Raw genomic sequence first — 15,759 nt, 5'->3', positions numbered from 1 at the left:
ATTCCCCGCGGAGCAGACCATTAAAAAAGCAATTAGATGCTTGGCGTGTGCGCACACAGCATTCTAAATCACACGGAGTCATATCGGATTTTCCCAAGACGGTCACAGGAAAGCAGGAAGCTGGAACTGAAAAAAAGTACGTATTGACTGACCAAATCTATGACACCTCCTTAAATAAACCTTTCCATCCGCTGCTTCTGACTTTGGTCATGCACCTGACAAATTGGTTAGTTGGATTTGCCCCCAAAAAGCCACTGAGCCCACAGAGTGAACACCGAATGAAAGACGTGCTTAATGCATCTCCAGATGGAAGATTTTTTATATCAGCAGGAAAACATTTTAGGAGCATGCTGCTCTGATGGCTTGAACTGGCAAGATGCCTAGGGCTTATGGAAATGAATGAATGAATAAATACATAAATAAATAAAACAACTCTTGATGGTGCTGAAATCAAGGCAGGTAAGGCAAGCTCTCACATTTGTTTTAATGAACAATTGTGTTTAGAATAGTTTATTCTTCATATTACACAAACTCGGTACAAGTGTGTCTTTACGTTCCCATATGCTGCTAAATGAATGAATGAAATCAACTTGGGAAAAGCACTGAATAAACTCTGTGGTCATTTCAAAAGACTTATGGCGACAATGGACTGCGCTGCATTATACAGAGAGGCGCTTGTGTTGTTATGCTCAGATAAACGAAAGAATAACAGAAACGCCAGTAAAGAGAGCCGTAACAAACAGCATATTGTCTGATTGTTTGGCCAGGTTGTATATAATTTCCATGTGTGCCAGCAGAGTGTATTATAACGCAAATGAAGAGTATTTATTTGTGTCATGAGTTGTTTTATTTTATTATGTCACGAAAGTGCTCAATAACCTCGTTAAAACACAGAAAGAAAGTTGATGCATTCCTTAATTTAAAATGTAATGTTTCCTGCTTCTCAGTAAATTTAATACATTTTTTCTATGTTCTCTCAGGGATTAAAGATTTTATATTACATTAACATTACATAGCTGCACACCACAGCCAACTGTAAAGCTAACAATTCAAGTTAATTTATATAGAGCCAATTAGTAACAATAGTCCCCTGAATGTGGTTTATACTATTAGGTAAGACCCCGCGGTATTAGAGCCCCCCCCCCCCAAGAATCGTGCAACCCTTCTTGGCAAGAGAGTGTTTTTTTAACAGGAAGAAACCTCGAGCAGGACCAAGCTCAGGGAGGGCGGCCACCTTTCCAGCTGCTGAAGGAATATGATAAAAACACTAATACAATAGAAAGAGAATGGCACTAAAGTATAAACCTGTACAACAAAAATGTACAAATAAAAAAAAAAAAAAACAGAAAAGAAAAACTGACCGCTGTTTAGAAATATGCACCTAAAAACTGAAAGTGCGGTGTTGTGAGAGCTCCTGTGGAAACGAATGGGACTCAGTTAAAAGTCAGAACAAAGCGGGCTGAATGCCACTTCATACCTTTGCGTTAAATGATGCACGAACATCTGTCTGCCCGCTGAATGTGAACAACTTTAAAGGCTGTCCAGACTAAAACAATCCAACAGTTGTGCTTGTGTTGCTGTCGTTTTAGCCTTTCAGATCCCCTGTGTGAAACTTGTGATAGGCTGTAAAAGGAAACTATTCTAAGCTTCTCTTTTTCCCCCATTAATTTTCTTCGCATGGTTATTTTCTGTAACTGCTTGCTCATTTAATATATTCGGTCTTTGAAACAATGTTTCCATTGATTGCGCCGTTTGTCGTTTCTTACGTCTGCTGCCTGGTGGTGGCGCCAACTCGCAAAAACACAGAGGGGAAAAGGAACTGCTGGTGAAAGCGCCACAGTCAACGCAATCAAACGTACAAGGAGCGGACAGTGACGACACTCTGATGGGACTCGTTTGGGTATGGCGCATGCGTACTTCCGCCAGTGTTCCCATTCTTTGCCTTTGCTGCTCTCAGAGCGCATGTGGGGAAGCTAGCTGACGGTGTTGTCATCTCCTTCTTCGTTTTCTGGGAAGCATCTGAACAAAGGCCTGCCCCTTTTTCATGAGGATTGCTCTACCGCCATCGTTACTTTACGTGTAATCACGATTACTAAATCGGATTACGATACTTTTATTATATTTCAAGGTATCAGTAACAACAGAGACAGAATTCGAAATGGATGGGGATCACCAAGAAACCAGCGGCGAGACCAAATCGGCCATTAATACTTGGCGTTATCGACACCATTTCACGTACAAGGCAGATCAAGGGAAAAATATCATCGTCCAGTGTAATCTGTGCTTGCCGAGGGTTAATCTGCTGTCCACGTCAAAAACCTCCACTTCAAATCTAAAGAAACATTTAGACGTAAGTCAGTCAGCCTAACAGCCCCGGTACAACTTCCCGTTCCAGTGTTTGTTAATGTTTAAAAGACTCAATGAATGAATAGCCACCCTCGTGATTAATAACGTTACATTGCAGCTGCATGCTACAGGCGCTGGAGGCTCGTAGTGCTCAACTTCGCTGGAAAGAAAAAAAAACACAAACAGTCGCTTTACTCTGCAGAAGTGTTCTTAGGAGTGTTTTTCAGTGCAATTAAAGTTTATAAAATGTTGGGAAAGTCTGTTTAAAGAAAAAAAAACAACTGCCATGAAATCTTTCTTTGTCTTCTAGAGAACACATTTAGGCTGTGAAGCCAGGCCTGATGCCAAGAGAGGACGGAAAAAAGAGGAATACAACGGTGAGGAAAGCAGACACTGCCAGCTCAAAAAGCTCAAAGCGGAAATCATCTCCAGATGCCTGACCCAGGCAAAGATCGATGATCTGATCTTCAACTTCATTGTGGAGGACTGCCAGTCATTTTATGTGCTGGAGCAGCCTGGCTTCAGGAAGCTGATTGCCGGTTTAACTGAAGGGCTCAAATCCATGGACAGGGTGACCCTGTTTACTAAGGTGGACCACGGTTTCTCCAAGATGCGGGAAGAGTTGATGTCTAAGCTCAGCAGCGTCCAGTATGTGTGCACCACAGCGGACATCTGGACAGCCCACAACAGGAGCTTCTTTGGGATGACCTGTCACTGGATCGATATGGATTCTTTGGAGAGGAAATCCGCCGCCCTGGCTTTTGCACGGCTGCAGGGCAGGATCACGTACGACACCATCGCCGGCCGCATACACGACGTCCACGTGGCCTACAATATTGAGAGTAAAGTTCAGACGACAGTCACAGATAACGGCAGCCCCTTCATCAGTGTCTTCAGGGAGTTTGCGCTGGACAGCCAAGAAAGTGACGACGACATCGGTTTCTACGAGAACGTGAGCACCGTGCTCGAGGGTGAGCCGGAGCAGGACATGCTGCTGTTTCTGCCCACCGTGCAGCGCTGCGCGTCACACACCCTGGAGCAGATCGTCACTGATGACTTCTGGCAGGCTGTGTCACAGGGGCCCATGTGCCAGCTACATTACAGTGCCATGGCTAAAGTGTTTGCCATATGGAGCAAATGCCACCATCTCCAGGTCGGGATGGATGCGGCAGAGGAGATAGGGAAGATGGCGCTCGTCGTCCCCACCGTTATACGCTGGAACGTAGAGTACTGTGCCGTGCAGAAGATTGTCTCTCTCAGCGAGCGGGAGCTGACGGAGCTCTGCGCTCGCCTCGAGGTCCCACGCTTTCAGCCGGAGGAGATGGCCTTCTTGAAGGAATATGTGACTGTGTTTCACCCGCTCGCATTTGCACTCGAACTTTTCCAGGCGGAGCAGAAATGCTACCTGGGCCTGGTCATCCCAACCGTACTCAGTCTGAAGAACAAGCTAAATGAGCAGAAGGATGCAGCAAAATACTTCGGCGATGCCATCAACGCCATTGTAATGGCCATCGACGTGCGGTTCCAGGAGCTGTTTGGCAGCACCGAAGCGAAGATTGCGACCGCGACAACTCCTCAGTTTCGCTTGTGGTGGATGGCGGCCTCCGAGAGGGAGGAGATGTGCGCCCTGCTGGCCTCGGAGGCGTCCCAGATGGATCCCTGCACCGTAACCGAGGCGAACACCAGCCGCAACCTGTCCACCATTGAATCTGAGGATGACTTCTTTAGCTACGGCTCGGTGAAACCGGCCGTCCAGATCCAGCAGCGGGGGGTGTTGGAGGAGATTCGCAAGTATGTAGAAGGAACGGGGAAGAGCCTCGAGTGCCTGCAGGACTTCCCAAGAGTGAAGCAGCTCTTCCTAAAATACAACACCACCCTGCCGTCCACGGCCCCCGTCCAGCGTCTCTTCAGCCAGAAGGGCAACCTGGTGACGTCACAGAGAAACTTTCTGACTGACGACTATTTTGAGCGCATTCAGCTTTTGAGATACAACAGCAACCTGTGCTCTCTGGTCAGCGAGTGAATGGGTTACCGATGGCCGTCTCAGACTTTTAACCGATACAAAATCAAACCATATTGTTTTGAAGTCATCACAGGAGAACACTGAACAGTATCTCATTTCAGGCACTTTAGCCCGAATGGGCTTTCTAATATTTATCCCCCCCTGCCTGTTTTGGTTGGCAAAGCATATGTCTCCCACTCCAGAATGGCTTAATGAAAACATCTGATTGACAATCATAGACAGTGACACTTGGACTGACAAAAAGCATCTTTATCTGTGCTGTTGTTGTGATTTGATGTAGCCACGGGGTTAAACTGAAGTGATTTTTGTCTTTCAGTTTGTTTTTTTTCTACAGCTGTTCAGTAAGAATGCATCTCCTGTCTGTATTTTATATCATATATAAAGCGACAAGAACAGACCCCCCCTCGCCTTTTTCCCCCCCTCCCATAAAAACCAATTGCAAGCCACAAGTAATTAGATTAGTTACAGAATGACATCAGCTGCCTTATTTACATGCAGCACCAAACGCGTTCGGCAAACACTCATTGCACTTTCAAACGCGTCCGGGTGTGTTTGTGTGCGAGGAAGATGCAAAGCATGCAAACGGTGAAATTCCAGTGGTGCACATTTCCCCAGTGTATTCTTTGCCATGTGACCGGATGTCAGCTAAGAGCTTTCGTCTTGTCAGACAGCTGCCTGGAGACCAACAGGAGGCTGTCAGAGAATACAAACACAGGCTCTGTCTGGACCTGAGCTGTTGAAGACATGACATTTTTGAAAATGCAAAAACCAGTCCGCCGAGAGCCTGAAAAACCTTGGGATTTGCTTTCCCTTCGATATATTATTCCTAAATATATTCTCTGAGTGATTTTCCGTGAGTTTGCCTACAGCAGTCACAGAGGATTAAACGGACTTGAAAACTGAAAACCTATTTCTCTTCTGAATTGGGATTCTGTTCCATAGTGCAGCTTCTGATAGGGAGAAAAAACAGCTTAGACAACTGATTGTAGAGAAAGAACAAGCTGGAGGAGTGTAGATTAAAGAGTAAAGCAACAATTCTTTGCTGCTGCAAAGTAAAATGAGACAGAAGTATCTGGAGTTGCACTGAGTTCAGGGGTCTTTGTTTATGGACTGTAGGAGGAAGCTGGGAGTACCTGTAGAGAACCCAGGAAGAGCGTGTAAATGTACTAAAGGCTCCATCACAGCTTCTGTTTTGTTAATATGTGGTTGGATGACACAAAATATGCACTGATCAATACAGGGTTTAGGGGCCATAATACTGGGAGTTTGGGGGTTCTCTCTGGGTATGCCAGCTTCATCCCACAGTCCAGACACATGCATTTTAGGTTAGTTGCTGACTCTAAATTGGTAGTAGGTGTGAATCTTCCTGTAGCAAAGAAGTGAGTTCTTGTGTTTTTTTTCGCCCTTTTGGTTCAGTGCACCTCTGTTTGACTGGATATGATAAACATCTGAATAAGGTTGATGAATGACATGCTAGAAAATTATCTTCTGTCACTTAATGTCACTCCTGCCACCTGTTAGACACAGATGTGCACTTCAGTAAATGCCAGCCGTTTGTCTACTTAGAGTGAAATGGTTTTTGAAGTGATCAAACAGTGCAACAAATCAAACCTGGGCACAAACTTTGAAGTAGAAAGTAGAAGTTTTAATGATTTCAGAAAAACAAAACACACGAATGGTACAAAGTATTACTTCTGAAAACAACAAGCAATACCCATCACCACACACATTTTTAACAGGGTCGTGTTAGGCACAAAGTGGGTGGAAGGTGTAGAGTGTGTGTGTGTTTGTCTAATAACCTCCGTTAGTATCACTGATTGAACCCATCACCAAACCCTTGTCCATACCATCTCCTCATTCTTCCTCCCTCGCAAAATGCAGCTTTAGGATCTCTCTATAGCATCACGGCAAAAATAAATACCATTGAGTCACTTTACCCATCTGCCATAGTGCTTCTACTTCATCTGTGTCAGTTCAGTGTTACGCTAGAGCAAGGAAGGAAGCATCAGGAGGTGTTTCAGACAAGGCGGGGATATATTTTATTATTCTAATGCCCTTCTCTCACTTTGCATCTGGTGTCTGGTCCTGGAACAGCCCAAGTCATTTCAGAAGGAGCTTGGCATGGCTGAAGTGGCCCAGGTTCTCGCAAGACTTGATCCAGCGCTGGACGTTAGCCGGAGATGAGGAGGCCGAGCCGCTCTGCAGCACGCAGCAGTAGCAGGCGACATCAGCCAGGGAGAACTCTGGTCCGGATAGCCAGGGGTTGGAACCCAGAGTTGAGTTTAGGGCCCGCAGGACAGCGGATCGCTCTTTGACACTGCCCTCTGCCAGCTGGAAGAAAGCCGTATCCACCCAGCTGTCCACCAGGGTAGCAACAGCGGGGTCACTGGGATAGGGGGCAAGCAGCTTAAAGAGGAAGCGTGCTATGTTGGCCTCACCCTCAATGGGACACATGTTCTTGATGCTAAACTTCATCTGTGGTTTAGGAACTGTGGATGCAGAAGAGAAATGAGGTCATAACTTTTAGACAAATGGTGTCAATATAAAGATTAAAACATCTGCTTTTGTAGGGCATGGGTCTAAAAAGTGAAACCAACACTTAAGTGCCATAAACCCACATTCTGTCTAATGACCAGGAGGGGGCGGCTGTATAAAAAGATTCTATGAAAAGAGTTTGTGGGAACAAAACTCAACTACTCACTTGATCTTTGATCTCAGTAAACACTTTCCTGATAGATTTATGGGTACATTTTTTTTTTAATAGGACATGCTTCTAATTTTTCTAGTTCAAGTTAAGAGTCAAATACACAAAACAGCAAAGTATTTGGATGGTAAGTCACAATATGGGCGTGCAGCATTCCCAGACTTCACTGCATTAGAAAACTGAGGTGTTTTTGTTTTTGATAATGAATTCATTATCTGCATCTCCTAAATGAAGCATTGCTTCCTAATTATACACTAAAAAATAAAGTAGCTGAACGCCTACTCAGAAGACTTTATGTCTGATCGCAGTTGTTTTTGTTTGTTTTAAAAATACCCTGACGTGGTTATGGTATGATAATTGGTTTCATAGTATTAGAAAAACTAGAATTCTATGAAATAAGCCACCCACATACTTTCACAACACATTACATCCAAATTAAACTGTATCAGCACTGCCTTGCACCAGCACATTAAAGTGAGCAAGGACACAGGGCCATGTACAATGAACATATGACTACTACTGTTTTAGGTTCTTGACTTTCTAGAACTTCTAAGTAGGATTTCTAAACTGATTCTTTGGAAGAAACCAGAAAAACATCCTCAAGCATGTGTGACTGTTCAAATCTGACACTCAGAACAAGCCTAATGTGCAAAAGTGCCCAGGTGACCTCACCATCTTTCCATATGAGGGTGAAGCCCAGCTGAAACATGTGGCGGGCGTAGCTGTCTGTGTGCCGTGGTCCGAGGCAGGACAGAAGCTGTGGTGGCACACTGGCAACAGAGGAGTGGACGTGGACAGTGGAGAGCACTCGATAGTGCTGACAGAGCAGGCTGTGGAGCACCAGCAAGGTCAGGGGTGGCTGCACCGGGTTGGCGTTTATGACGATATCACGGAGAGCACCGAGATCCTGGTCACATAAAGATAGGCTCTGCTATTATGACACCACTACAGCCTGCACATACAGCTAATATTCAGTCTATACCCTAAGGTAGGCTTAAAGGTAAACTCAATTATAGCCAGGTTGAGCAGGTTAACAGTATAAAAACCTGGAATGACAGAGGAGATGTGATCAGGAAGATGGATAAGAGATTACTACTACTGGCAAGAAAAGGCAGTAACAGTAAAGCATTCAGTTAAAATTACTGTCAGTGAGTAGTTTGAAAGAAATGTTACCAGTAGCGACAAACAAATTTTTTTTTTATACCTTGCCCAGTACTGTGTCCAGGTCTGTGGTGTTTTTGAAGGTTGTGGAGCACTGGGAGGAGAGGCTGCTGCTGACTGTCAGGTCCAAATCGGCATCAGGGGTCATCACCGTCTTGGCCAAGCCCTCCACAGCTGCTTTCAGCTCATAGAGTTTTCTCATGATCTCATCCTGCCGGGCCTCCAGAGCTTTGACGGCTGGGTCCACCTCGCCATTCTGAAGCAACACAGAAAAAACAAAAAAACAACACTGAATCTGGCTTAAAGCACCCAGTCACATGAATGACTAATGTAAAGCAAAAAAATACTGGCGACTACCCCTTATCTTCCTATGAGGCACACCTATGGTACCAATTTGAAGCTCCTATGTCATTCCATGTAGTAATTACTAACAGCTGCTTTGACAAAAAAAAAAGTAGGAAAAAAATGGCTCATAATTTGCTATACTTTTAGTATGCTTAATTTTTTGTTTTTAAACTAAATTTTGATCAGTTTTACAATCAAAATGTTGTGGTGACTCAGCTCTGCAGAGGTAAACAGAGCTGAGTGGTTACTCACGTCAGCTATTTTCAAGATACACAAAGACTACACATCTATCCGAAGTCTGACTACAAGTTTATATGTCTGGTTAATGCATAACACCAGAAATCTCTAAGGACAGATGAAGTTCAAATTCTCTTTATGGCCTCAATCTCATCACATAAACATCATTGAAATGTGCAAAGAAAACATGCTATACATTCATGAAAGCCATGATGTGAGTCATGAATCAACAGAATCGTTTATGCTCCACTGCAGATGCTGAAAGTGAAAGCAAAAGTATTACACTATCAAACCATGGGGGGTTTACAGCTGGTTCTATTGGCCATTTTGGATCTAAACTGGTCCATCCACTGAAAAAGCATGCCTCCATGATGATCAAACAAGAAAAATCTATAATCAACCACCAGTAAAATTAATTAAAGTGAAAAATCTCTATTTAAGATGACTATTCATTAACAGGTAAATATGAGTTCAATATTACTTGCTGGTATATAGCTGCCTAGTTAAGTCTATAACGATGAGATAATTACATCTATGATAACATTAAGTTTGCAACCAAACGTGACTGCTGCAATTTCCCCAATACAGTGTCATGAACTTGCAGATGAAACAGTACAGTGGGTGCACCCCCACAAATGAAGAATAGTCTCAAATAAAGACATAATCCTGATCGATTACATTAAAAACAATGTCACAGACTGGAGACAAGCTAACCGAACCGTTTCACTACTCTATGCCGTTTAATAATCTTAATGTAAAACAGCGGAGACACGCTGTAGTTGTTGCATCAGCCTAAAACTGAGATTACTCCCTGACAAGCTAAGTTAGCTAGCTCGGCTACAGACAGCTCCAGATAATATCGCGTCCGAGAAGCGCAACTATGAATGGAAACAACGATCAGGGAGAGGAGCATGGCCCAAGCGAAAGAGTTAATAATCATAATAATAATAATGATAATAAAAAGAATAAAATTATAACTTCGAAATGTGATTAGTTACCTGAAGCGCGTGTTCGGGGGTGCAGCTTTTTCCTTGCTGCGCGTGGATATTTGGTACCTTGTACATGCAGGTGGGCAAATCAATCTTTATGTCACCCCCACAGATGGGCTTTACCTGGTACATGGGCATGGTGGTGGAGGACAGAGTGTCACAAAAGGCTAAAAACAAAAACCCGGACACACAAGTCTTGTTGACAGGCAGCAGCAGCGGCAGGGACTACCACAGCTCACGGTGACACGGGAAAGAGGCCGGAGTGACGTCATATCCGGTGAAATCAAAAAGACGTTTTATTTCCGTTTTCTTCTATTATTATTATTATTATTATTATTATTATTATTATTATTATTATTATTATTAGCCATTCATAAGTCAAATTTCCAGTTGTTATAATAAACTTCTGACAATGACTCTACAACTCAAAATTTCAAGCTATTTCTCAGTTTCACGTTAATTTGTATTTACAATACAGGGAAAAAAAGCTTACATATGTTTCAGCTTCTAACAATAGATAAATAAATAAGTCGAATTCAAAATTTCGACTTACTAAGTCAAACATATGAGAAAATAACATCAAAATTGTGAGATAACAACCCACCACTGAATTTTATTTATGAGGGTTTTTTTTCACAGTTTTTTTTCTTATGCTGGATTCCATGAAATAGAAACCAAAGAGCCACTTTCATTATTCATAAAACAAAATTTATATGACAATATTAGATCATGAAGAAAAAAGTTAATGAATTGATGTAGAAAATAATTTTAAGAAAAATCAAATATATATTTAAAAAGAGCTTATGTCAAATTAATTATAATCACTCCATAAAGAAAATATTTTAAAGGATTTTTCAACTACAGGCTTCAGCTGGTTTACTGCAAGCCCAGCCATAAATCTATACAAAAGTTGCATTTATGTTAAAAAAAAAAAAAAAAAAAAAAGCAAAACACTTCCCTAGTAAAACGAAGAGAGTCCAGATTACAATTTTCATCACACATTCAAAATCTGATTGCTTTTGCTGACAAATGTGGTAATTCAATCTTCTTACCAGCTCCACATATTATTCCAGAGAGGCTGCACTGATTCACAATGGAAAACTGTTATTCTAATTTTCAATATCATTTTCACAGAACACATAATTATTCACATCCAAATTAAATCTCAGATATGAGAATTCATTAGATGGGTAAATCTTATTTGGGATATTGAAGCTCGTCTCTTTCACCTAAGGAGGGAGAGAGAGATATATACTTTCTTCTCAGCACTTTAACCTCTTCAACATTAAATTCCTCCATAATACTGTTCTTTCTAAGGAGCTAGGATAGATTATAAGTCTGTTGGTATAATTACTATCACATAAGTCAGTTCCTGCTATGCAGAGCTTTCTCAGACCAGGGGAAAACTATTATTGTTGAACTCAAAGAGGGTGGTATGGCTTTAATTAGAGCAGCAATTTCTCACAGGACACCTCATGTTGCAACAGACTGAGCTACATGCAAAAATCCTTTTAGCTCTTTATTCATCTTTGTGCACAGGTTTATTTGATTGTTTTGCCAAGTAGTGGATGCCTTTAATTTTGTGTTCTGTTAAGATGATCTCACACTGCTTCAATAATGCTCCGGAAAGGACAGTCAGGGACTGATAATGTTCCATTGTGTGGTTTAATTTTAATTGCTGAAAAATGAAACAGTTCCCAATCAGATGCTTTCCAGACGTATTACCTGGCCATGTTTTTATTGCCACTGTTTAATTTTACAGAAGTACAGTTTACTCAGCTTTGAAAATCTTGTTAAATACATCAATGTTTGTCATGTGTACAGAAAATGGTTCATAAACAGACATTTAGTCTGTTTATCACTGGGATAAGTAGAAGTCACAAATGACAAGATGTTTGACTAGACATGATTGTATTAATCCTTTGAGAAAGAGTTCTTTTGGCCAGTCTGCATTTTTTTAAACACTGTACCCATCCATATCAGAGAGCACAATACATAGGATATGTTCAAATGTCAGCTAAAAGATGGCTGAATGATAATCAGTTTTGTCACCATTGATTTAAAATTCTGTGGTGCACATTTTTCTGCGTGAATAATTCAGAGGTCAGTGTTAAGTTGGCTTAACAAACAAAAAAAACAAAAAAAACCAACGGGTCAGGTACAAGGATTGGACCTAAAATGAGTGAAATGTCCAAAGAAAATACTTTGAAGGAGCTTCAGAAAGTATACTTGTAAAAAAAATTACAAGAAATTCTGGCTCTTTGGAGACGAAATATGAAGAAATAATTAGTGGCTCAAGACTTTTGCATAGTTCTGAATACAAACAAAGGTGGTGATTAGAGGCAACAGTACCTGAAGAGTAGCTCTTCTTCTTCTACGTCTAAGAGTTTTACATCAGTTGGGATTTCTTAATGTTTTTGAGTTGCATCATAGGCCCTTTCTGCATAGCCACCCACCATTCTTATTCTTTGCGTAATGCTTTCTGTACAGTTTTAACAAAAGTCCAAATGCTTTTAAATTTTCATGCTTTCTAAAGATCAGCTTCATTCTCTCTACTGATTCCCCACATTGATGCATATTTTGAAACATCCCCTCTTTTTCCCATCTCCCTTCGCCCCTCAAATCATATCTCTTCTTACATCTTTGTACTTTCTGCACAAGATACTGATTAGATTTAATGTTCGTGTTTCCCAAAAATGATAACAGTGTCTGGTGAAAACTGAACTCTTTAAGTGCATCGAGTTCTTAATCTGCTAATAAACATCTGTTCTTTCTTTTTGGATCCCCTGCTTCTTACCTCTTCTACTTTATTTTGTATCCCAGTAACTACTTCCATCTGTAGCCACTGAAAACTTCCTCAGTGTGCTGTGAAGACCATGTTTTCCTCAAATGTTGATGTTGAAGCAATGATGAATTATCAGACAGTATTTCAACAAGCTAAAGATGCTCCCGTTTTAGGTTTTGATAGACCTAGTGAGTTACTATAGGCCTGTATGAGTATTTTCCTTTCTCTTACTTCCACTATGAATTTGAATGTGACCAAATTCACTACAGATTGAAAACATCTGACGTTCTTTGAATCAATCCAGATGACTGGCAATCAATCCACTGTTGAACCTATTAGCTCTGTTTATATATTGTTTGACTCTGTGTCTCATTCCCGTCTCCATCATTCCTTTACTTAGGTCTCATTTTATTGCTTAAATTGATGTTACAAAGTTCCAAGTATTTTCAAGCATCTCTACTGATGTTACATTGGTCAGATATTGCTTATTTAAGGTATCTGGTAATAAACATGACTATTATTCTAACCAAAATTGTTATTTAATCTTCTCAATAATCAGTAAATAATCTAGACTGTGCCACATCAGATTAAGTATATTAAATCCACTCGTTTTGATATGCAGTAGAGGGCGCCATGGTATAATTTCTCATAGAAGTTTACTGCAGGTGGTCAGTAGCCAACAGACTAGCTGCTCATAACGTTTTGACTCATTAGGCTACAGAAATATATGCTGCAGAAATATTGTTATATAGGATATGTCTCTTGTGTTTCTGTTGTCTGATCCTCTAATTTTCTAGGTTTATTGTGCTTTTTTCAGTATTCATAAGTCCTTATTCAAGATAGTTTACACACTTTTTTTTTTGCAAGAGCAATGTGAAAAAGTATCTAAATCAGAGGATGGTTATACTAAGTAAAAAAAAGGGAGTAATGATTTATGCCAAATCTATCTATCTATCTATCTATCTATCTATCTATCTATCTATCTATCTATCTATCTATCTATCTATCTATCTATCTATCTATCTATCTATCTATCTATCTATCTATCTATCTATCTATCTATCTATCTATCTATCTATCACTGGTGTAAATTTAATTCATCATTACAGTGATTTTACAGAAAGTTGAATGTATTTCAAAAATATGGTAACATTCTGTTAACAGCAAAGCATTCCTGCGATTTGCAGAAGAACTAGAGGATGAGGCTGGGTAGAAAAATTTCTGGGCATCTCTGCCCATTATGTAGGACTTAATTCATTCATCTGCCTGTCCTTTCGCTACCTCTTTGTTCTTTTAAACTCATTGTTGTTGATACTGCTACAGATCAGGACCTGGACCTGGTGTGCTTTTCGTGTTAAGAAATGTATTGAAGAGATGCACTTTGAGACAAGTTTTTGATGTTTGCCATGTTTGTTTGTTTTTAAAATGTTGGTCACGTTCTCTCTTTTGCTTCTTGAATTATTTTAGGGATCTAATGTTTCCTCACCAGTAGGATTGAAGCTGGCCTTGTTAGGTTTTTCCACTAATACACTGCATTTCCATGGGAAATGCAATCATTGTTTAGGAAAACAATATTAAGACTGTTAATATGTCTGTAAATGTAAACATTATCTTTTAAATAAATGTCAACATTTAAAAAAAAAATGCTACAACACATATGGGACACTTATACACATGATGAGTATTAAGTATTTGTTATGTCAGCTACTACATTTTCACAAAATAATTTACTGGGGAAATTACACTATTACTGTAAAAATCTGTTGTAAATGTTACAGTAAAACTAGATATATACTGTAAAAGCACAGAATTACTGTAAAAATTGCCTAAAACAAACTCACTAAATGGATAATGCAGAATTTAAACTATTATTTTTTTAAATGCTGTAAATAGAACATTGTACTGACAAAAATAAAAAATCCTCCTGTAAAATAAAATAGTATAAAACTGTCAAATAAATTATAGTATGGTGACTACATTTTGCAATATAGTCCTGGCAACACTACTGATAGGATTTTTACCGTTTTTCTTACAGACTATGTCTCTAGAAATCTTAAACTATTTGTTCAACATTTTTCATTTGTGAATATGTGAGTGCTATGTGTTGTTTCCTTTTTTGTATGTGTCTCATTCGACACCAGGACCTTTGTAATCTCGGGTGACTAAACAGCTAAAAAAACAAAAAAAAGCCCCAGCTTTATTTCTACAGCATCAAACGTGTGACACCAATTAAAATCAATTTGCCAAGTCTAGCCAGTGTCATTCGATCTCAGGTGATCTTTTGCGTCAGTCAAACCTAGCAATACAATCCATTACCAGGAAGCAGTCGAGGAGCCCACGACATTGACGCACACCAAGCTTCTCCTTTGACTTGTCCCCTTGCAGTCACCTTCTTCACTGTCACCTCTCTGTCAGAGGAATCTTCTTAGTACTGTTTCACACGTGAGCAGCATCCTTTCCTCTCCAGCCACTGCCCCCAGAGACGGTTAATGAAAAACAGCACGATTGAGTTTAATGTTGCAACTACTTGTTAATCCTGAATAATTCACTATTCACTGAAGTCTGACAACAGAGAGGGAAGAAGGGGTTGAGTGTTGAGGTGAAGGAGTGGGGTGGTGTTGATGCAAACCTGGCACTAATCCTGATGTAATAGTCAGATCTGATGGCCTATAAGACCTGAGCTCGAAATTGAGACTATAGTCTCTCCTTTTCAGAGGAGGAACTGAAACCTGACAGTTCACAGTGGTTTTTTAAGTCATGTTGAACAAGGGAGTCTGTCAGGCTGTAGCTAGTATGAGATTAAGGTAGGTGCTATCATATACTTAGGCCCAGTCCTGCTGAGGAGCTGACAGTGTTAAACAACGAGGGAATGAAGAGTTGGCAATGATTGCTTTGAGATGCTTATAATAACAATTTATAAATGTAGTGCATGCTTCAGAATAGGGGTGCATTTAGGTCAAAGAACAAATTGATCATGTCATAGCATCAGTTCTCAGAAGCAGAAAATGTACACATTAGGATACAGGATACATTTCAGTAAACTAAAGTTAAAAAACTCATGCTTGGTGGTCTTCCCCTCAAAAATCACATGAATTTAATTTAGTTTCACTCAGTGCTTTTCCCCATGGTTGTCCAGGTCCAAGCTATGGTGAGTATGGCTGTGTGGAGA

The 15,759-nt window shown here is 40.5% G+C and overlaps 2 protein-coding genes across 4 annotated transcripts; one reads left to right on the top strand and one right to left on the bottom strand.

Moving 5' to 3' along the window:
• Positions 1 to 154: 154 nt before the first annotated feature.
• LOC146388680 (uncharacterized) lies at positions 155 to 4,766 on the top strand. 2 transcript variants are annotated; one of them, XM_084926130.1, is made up of 2 exons: positions 155 to 459; positions 2,657 to 4,766. In XM_084926130.1, exons 1-2 carry the CDS (start codon positions 439 to 441, stop codon positions 4,367 to 4,369), a joined length of 1,734 nt encoding a protein of 577 aa, XP_084782256.1. In that variant the 5' UTR covers positions 155 to 438; the 3' UTR covers positions 4,370 to 4,766. The 2 variants fall into 2 exon arrangements, with proteins under 2 accessions (XP_084782256.1, XP_084782255.1); XM_084926129.1 differs by lacking the exon at positions 155 to 459 and adding an exon at positions 1,913 to 2,350.
• A 1,226-nt stretch (positions 4,767 to 5,992) lies between these two features.
• aimp2 (aminoacyl tRNA synthetase complex interacting multifunctional protein 2) lies at positions 5,993 to 10,076 on the bottom strand. 2 transcript variants are annotated; one of them, XM_084926133.1, is made up of 4 exons: positions 9,815 to 10,076; positions 8,278 to 8,490; positions 7,746 to 7,980; positions 5,993 to 6,858 (listed from the first exon to the last, which is right to left on the bottom strand). In XM_084926133.1, the coding sequence occupies exons 1-4, from the start codon at positions 9,941 to 9,943 to the stop codon at positions 6,470 to 6,472; spliced, it is 966 nt and encodes a 321-aa protein (XP_084782259.1). In that variant the 5' UTR covers positions 9,944 to 10,076; the 3' UTR covers positions 5,993 to 6,469. The 2 variants fall into 2 exon arrangements, with proteins under 2 accessions (XP_084782259.1, XP_084782260.1); XM_084926134.1 differs by having other exon boundaries at positions 9,929 to 10,076.
• Positions 10,077 to 15,759: the final 5,683 nt, after the last annotated feature.

The sequence above is a fragment of the Perissodus microlepis genome, chromosome 4 (genome assembly GCF_051167445.1).
Source record: "Perissodus microlepis isolate ML-2025 ecotype Zambia chromosome 4, ASM5116744v1, whole genome shotgun sequence".
Taxonomy (NCBI): domain Eukaryota; kingdom Metazoa; phylum Chordata; class Actinopteri; order Cichliformes; family Cichlidae; genus Perissodus; species Perissodus microlepis.
This window is presented reverse-complemented; position numbering and strand designations above follow the sequence as displayed.